The sequence below is a fragment of the Camellia sinensis genome, chromosome 4 (genome assembly GCF_055761805.1).
Source record: "Camellia sinensis isolate YWXY chromosome 4, ASM5576180v1, whole genome shotgun sequence".
NCBI lineage: Eukaryota > Viridiplantae > Streptophyta > Magnoliopsida > Ericales > Theaceae > Camellia > Camellia sinensis.
Window position 1 is genome coordinate 219,797,343 of NC_138964.1, and position 7,356 is coordinate 219,804,698.

The window sequence follows — 7,356 nt, forward strand, 5'->3', positions numbered from 1 at the left end:
TTCAAGTTTGACATTTGGGTTCAGATATTCCTCTATTATTACACGTTCATATTTTGTTTTTGGTACAAAATATATCCTCTGATATGTTATGGGTGGAAAAGATGAAGATTCTCTCTTGTATTTGATCTAAAGGTCACAAAATATGATAATAATTAATTCTTAGATTGTGACTTTTGGATCAAACGTTAGATAAATTAAAAAAAAATGCTGTTGAGAATTTAGATTTAGGAGGAAAAGCTATGATCAATGGGGTTCTAATTCAAGTTGCTTAGTTTTTATTTTTTTTAAAAGCATTAAATTATATATTAAAATTCACGTGCTTCGATTTTTTCATGTAATCTCATGATTGAAATGCATTTGATTAGGAGTATAGAAAATTTTGATGAGAGATTTTCAGATAGATCAAAGTAAGATTTGATGAGAGAATTTATCTGGAGATTATGATAATGTCTAGCAAATTATGAGCCCAAGTGTTGAGCACATTGAATCATATCATTTATATAAAGAAAATGACATTCTTATCAAATGCATTTCATCATTTGAAAAAATAAATATGTTTCAAATATATAATTATTAAACAAACACAAAGCTCCAAATTACAGCCTCAATCTCCAACAGAGGTAAGCTTTATCCATAAAAATAAGAATAAATTATAAATTACAAAGTACCAAACTAAAATTTGTATAAAATGGAGACTATTCTTATAATTTTGAAATTATATTACGCCTTTTCAAACTTCTAATTACATAACAAATGAATTCTTGTATTAATAATTATTAAGTTAATTAATAGTTTTTAATGATTTCATAAATATATTTTAATTAACAATTTTTATAATTTTATTGTTATATGGGAGAATAGTTAAGAAATTTATTTTTTTTTTAAATTTTATTAAATAAGAAAATTCTAACAAAAAATATTTATAAATTTCAGAATTACCGACCAATTCATTTTTTTAAATATAATTTTTAAAATTTTGCCACGTACCCGAAAAAAAACTGACTGGGATTTTTTTGATGACAGAGAATCGTTCAGCTAGTGCTATATAAATAAATGCCTAACTGTGCTTGTACTCTCCCTACCATTGTTGCATTGCATGTATGACTCTCCTGTATCCATTCTTCTCCAACTCATTCTCAACATTTCAAACAAACAAACAAAAACCCAGATTCCTCTATACATTATCATCATCCATGGAAGAAGAACCTTCATCCAAATCCATGGAAGAAGACTCTTCATCCAAACCCAAACCTTGTTTCTCTTTACCAGTTGATTATGATAACAAAGCCACTGAATTCAGACCCTTCTCTCTCTCTTCTCCCCACATGCTTTCCTTCCACCTGGCCTGGCTCTCTCTCTTCTCCAACTTCTTCTCCACCTTCTCCATCCCACCTCTCCTCCCCCTCCTCCGCCGCGACCTCCACCTCTCCTCCTCCACCATCGCCGCCGCCTCCTCCGCCGCCTTCGCCGGCTCCATCCTCTCCCGCCTCCTCATGGGCCCTGCCTGCCACCTGTTCGGCCCGCGCATCTCCTCCGCCACTCTCTCTCTCCTCACCGCCCCAATCGTCTTCTCCACCTCCCTCATCTCCTCCCCAAACTCCTTCATCCTCCTCCGCTTCCTCATCGGCTTCTCTCTCGCCAATTTCGTCTCCAACCAATTCTGGATGTCCTCCATGTTCTCCTCCTCCGTCGTCGCCGTCGCCAACGGCGTCTCAGCCGGCTGGGCCAACGTCGGCGCCGGCGTAACCCAACTCGTAATGCCACTCATCTGCTCTCTCCTCACCAACTTTGTCCCATCTTCCACGGCCTGGCGCCTCGCATTCATAGTCCCAGCAACCTTCCAAACCATCACCGCCCTCATGGTGCTGGGCTACGGCCAGGACTCGCCGGACCATCGCCAGAAAACTCAAAACAACCCAAAACAGAGTAAACAGAGCATGATCGGAGCTCTGTTTCATGGGTTCACGAATTACAGAGCGTGGATTCTGGCTTTGACATATGGGTTTTGCTTTGGGGTGGAACTGACGATGGATAATATCATTGCGGAGTACTTTTATGATCGATTTGGGGTGGGTATTGAGGCGGCGGGGGCGATAGCGGCGAGCTTTGGGTTGGGGAATTTGGTGTCGAGGCCGGCGGGAGGGGTGGTTTCCGACGAGATGGGGAGGAGGTTTGGGATGAGAGGGAGGTTGTGGAGCCTTTGGGTGGTGCAAACCGTGGCTGGGTTGCTGTGTGTGTTACTCGGCCGAGTTAACTCACTGTGGGGGTCTATAGTTGTCATGTGTTGCTTCTCGTTTTTTGTTCAAGCTGCTTCTGGACTCACTTTTGGTGTGGTTCCTTTCGTTTCTAAAAGGTTTGTTCCTTTTAACTTGATGGTTTTTATAAATAAATGAAAATTTTCTTACTTTTGTATTACTAAACACAAAGCCCTGTTTAGGAGTGGATTTTTGACTTTTTTTTTAGATTAAAATTTACAGAAAGATAAAATAGAATAAAATAGTTAATAAAATAAAATGTTAAATTAAATATATAATTATTTTATTTTTTTTCTTACAAATATCACATCTAATTATAAAAAAAAAAATTATATTTTCAAATACAAAAGTTTATTAAAATAATTAAAAATTAAAATAACCTATTAAAATAGTCAATTTCCACAAAAATAATGAGATGCGTATTTATTTATACAAATTCTATTATTTTTGTGTTTAGTGGTAAAAAAATTACGTACAAAATTTATTAAGGCCATGTTTGTTTGGGTGGACATGAGTTTGGAATTGGACTAATAGTCTAATAAAATTATTAATCTGATGTTTTGTTATACAATTGAAGCAGGGACTAATTATTTTAAACTTGACTATTAGTTAAGATAGAATACATAATCCAACGAATTCGTAATCCTAAAATTATTAGTTATGAGAAAGCTAATCCAGTCTGCCCAAACAAACATGACCTATATGTATGTATCATTAGAGCGACGTTATACATAGGAATGGCCATGGGACATGTTCGCAATCTCTAACATCTGTGCCCCGTAGCATATTGGAGAAGGAAAAATCGAATTGTTGGTGAAGCCGGAGCAAAGCAAAGCGGGGCGGGCGGATGAATTTTGTAACGTAAAAGTTCAAAATACTATGCCGTTTGATAACACTTATATTTTCTGTTTTCTATTTATATTTATAAAAATTTTAAAAATTTAAATAAAAATTTATTTGGTAAAATTTTTAATTTATAATTAGTGATCTCAGTTTATAAATTTGGTCAAAAAATGAAAACACAAAAAATGTATTTCCGTTTTGAGTTTTGAGTTTTTTTTTTTTTTTTATCATTCAACACTAACCACCACCCGCCACCATTTTCCACCACCGTCTTCCGTCACCACCACCCATCACCCACCACCACCTGCCACCACCACTCATCTGTCATCCACCAGTCACCACCCACCACTCGCCACCACCATCCACCACCCCCCACCACCACCACCACACGTCACCTACTTGCCACCACCACTCACCACCCACGTGCCACCACTAGCCACCCACCACCACCAGCCACGTGCTACCCACCCGCTACCACTATCTACCACCATCACCACCATCACCCACCCGCCACCCACCACCAACACCATCACCCACTCGCTACCACCTACCACCCGCCACTGTCACCCACCCACCACTGTCACCCACCCACCCACCACCACCACCACTGTCACCCACCCACCCACCACCACCACCACCACCACCACCCTCCATCCGCCACCCACCTGCCACCACCACCACCACCCACCACCGTCACCTACCCACCCACCATCACCACCCACCCGCCACCACCCACCACTACCGGCCATCCGCCACCCACCTGCCACCACCACCTACTACACACCACCACCACCACCCACTCACTACCACCCACCATGCGCCACCGTCACCCACCCACCCGCCACCACCATCCACCTGTCATCCGCCACCCACCTGCCACCACCACTTGCCGCCACCACCACCACCACCCACTTGCTACCACCCACCACCCGCCACCGTCACCCATCCACCCACCATCACCACCTACTACCCACTTGCTACCAACCACCACCCGCCACCGTCACCCATCCACCCACCATCACCATCTACTACCCCACCTACCACCACCAACCCCCACCACCACCACCACCCGCCACCATCACCCACCCGCCAAAACCCACCATAACCTGTTATTCGCCACCCACCTGCCACCACCACCCACCACCCCCCGCCACCGCCGCCACCACCACCACCCACACGCTATCACCCACCACTCGCCACCGTCACCCACTCACCGACCACCACCACCCACCACCACTAGCTACCCACCACCCACCGTCACCACTTTCCATCACCGTCTTCCGTCGCCACTTGCCACCATTTACCATTTCTCACTCTTTTTTATATTTTAAAATTTTTTTAAACATTTTGTCAATTACCAAACGTATTTGTAGTTTATGTTTTTCTAAAAATAAACAAAAAATAAACAAAAATCAATTTATAAAATTTTTATAAATATAAATTGAAAACGTAAACGTTACCAAACATACCGTAAAAATCGGTCTTCATCCTATATTTCTCATCAGAGCAAGGATGTAGGGGCGAAATTAAATAGGATTAAATGATCATCCGTTTAACATAATTTCATTTTTAACGTAAATGAAAAAATATAAAACATTATTATAAAAATGCATGATTTTATTTTTAAATAAAAAATTATCATAATTATTATTATATAATATTTTTTATAAAAATGCATAACATGTATTACACGGTAAAAATACACATATAGGACATACCTTTTACCTACATTATTAGATATAATTAAGATTGTACAAAATACTGTATAATCTATTAAAATTACACCGGTACGCATCAATTTGCACCGCTTTATCCGTTAACTGCAGATTAAACTTAAAAATTTTTAATTTGCCATCAAAATTGTTCCGCTTTACTATAGTTAATACATATATATTTTTAAGATCTAAAGAAATATCAAAATAAAAAAGAATGTGAGAAAGATTTAATATGTGAAATTTGTTACAAATTAATAGTTATATTCATGAAACATATAATGTAAAATAGTTTATATTATATATAAAAAAGATTATATAAATTAATGCAATATATTATGCAAATACTTCATAATTGACTAGAATATTTCTTAATATGCCTAAAACTATTCAAATTGCGATTTGTCAAATTGTCAAATTGTTATTTAATTTATTATTTTAGTTTCAAATCTTGCGCATTGTATTGGCACCACACACCTCTAATTACATGTGCAGAAATGATACAGGCTCTTTTTTTTTTTTTTTTTTAATCCCTACAAGTCTTCACAGACATATATCAGCTAAAGATAAGATGACGATAAAAATAAAATAAAAAAAAAAGAAAAGAAAAGAAAAAGAAAAAGAAAGAAGTTAACTAATCACAATGTATTAGAGGTGGTGAGAGTTCCCCAAAAGCAGTTCCCAACCTTTTTCCTTACATGTGTGCGCATATTTGTCTACTTTCGAACGTACCGACGTGGTATTTCTTTATCGGGTAATAATATATCCCACTAAAAGTGGTGTTCTAAAGCATCACTAATGAGTTGACAAACACTTTAATCAAAAAAAAAAAAAATACAAGACACAAGCAGTGAATCCCGTCGACTGCCACATCACTAGTGGTGCTTTTAGAGCACCACTTTTAGTGGTCTCAAGCATTATTGTTCTTTACCCCACGACTCAGTCATATGTCCCACTCATAATCCATGTGACCCAAGAATTTTGAAGTGGAATTAGAATGTGATTTTAGATTGAAATAAGAAAGTAAATTTTAATAATTATTTATTTTAATATTTGACTAGTCGAAATTATTTTATATTTATTGAGTCAAAATTTCTAAAATTAAAACAGTTAATTTGATAATTAATTTAATTGATTTAGTTAAAAAATAAAAATTACTAATTTGATAGAGATGCTCGGGGTATATTAAATTTTAGGCTACATTGGAAAAGTAATGCTAGGGAACTTAAATATTTTATCAAATATTATACCAAATATCTCACATACGTGTGGGGCTCACATGGATTCATATGGTAAGAGTCCTACAAGTATTTGATAAAATATTTAGAATTCTTAGTATTTTTCATATTAGAATGAAGTAATTTTTTTAAAAAATATTAATATAATTATGAATTTCATGATTGAATATTTGGAACGAATTGTAATAGGAAAAGTGACTATTGATTATTTATTTTAGTATGTTTCACATAGTTTTCTTATCTTCCCCCCAAACCGTTGAATAATATTTATGCACAATTTTTATTACTAGTAATGAGATTTTAAATCCCTTCAATATTCGGATTATTCAAACATAGTCTTCCAATATTAATTTTTTGATTGATATATGATAATAATGCGGATATATATATATATATGATATGCAGGTCATTGGGAGTGATATCAGGGATGACTGGGAGTGGTGGGACAGTAGGAGCAGTGGTGACCCAACTCTTGTTGTTTTCAGGCTCTAACAAATTCTCAACCCAAACCAGCATTTCGCTAATGGGCCTTCTCATGCTTGCCTCTACTCTATCACTCACTCTCATCTACTTTCCTAAATGGGGTGGCATGTTCTGTGGCCCATCAGATGACCCAAATTCATTGGATGAAGAAGATTATTATTTGCTTGAATAAGAGACTCGTACATATAATGATCTCGTTTGAAAAGTGACTATTTTAGAGACTTTTTAATTTTTTGACTATTTTAATTTTTGTGTTTGGAAAGATGAGATAGATTTTTATTTGAGTTGGTGTATTGAAAAATGTGAAGTTAAAATGACTAATTTAGCCCTAATCTCATATTTTTCAAAATAAAGACAAAGGGGCAAAAATGTAATTTCCCTACCTGTCACTGTGACAGTGGTAGGTTCTGTCACTATGACAGCTCTGCCGGCCTATATTTATTTATTTATTTAATTTATTTTTTTTTAAAAAATGAAGACAAAGAGGCTTTTTGGCTTATTTAGACAAAGAAGCTATAATAGCCTAAACTAGGCTACTTTTTTCCTTCCCAAACACCTCCAATATAAGCCATGAGATTTCTTAATATTTTCTATTTCTTGGTCTCAAAGTACACTCTTTTTTTTTTTTTTTTTTGAACGTGGTAAAATCCATTAAGGAGAAGCCAAACGGCACTTACAAATAGACTCCATGCCAAAACAGATAGAGCTTACATTAATCAAAGGAAAAATGAGAAAATAAGCACACAGGTAAAGCTAAAATAACATCAAAGATATGATCAAACACGATCCTAACCCGTACTGCAACGTAGAAGTGATCATAAGAGA

At 36.8% G+C, this 7,356-nt stretch overlaps 1 protein-coding gene across 1 annotated transcript; it reads left to right on the forward strand.

The window, feature by feature from the left end:
• The first annotated feature begins 1,069 nt into the window (after positions 1-1,069).
• Positions 1,070-6,884, forward strand: NRT2.7 (high affinity nitrate transporter 2.7). The gene is made up of 2 exons (XM_028262942.2): positions 1,070-2,353; positions 6,454-6,884. The coding sequence occupies exons 1-2, from the start codon at positions 1,101-1,103 to the stop codon at positions 6,701-6,703; spliced, it is 1,503 nt and encodes a 500-aa protein (XP_028118743.1). The 5' UTR covers positions 1,070-1,100; the 3' UTR covers positions 6,704-6,884.
• Positions 6,885-7,356: the final 472 nt, after the last annotated feature.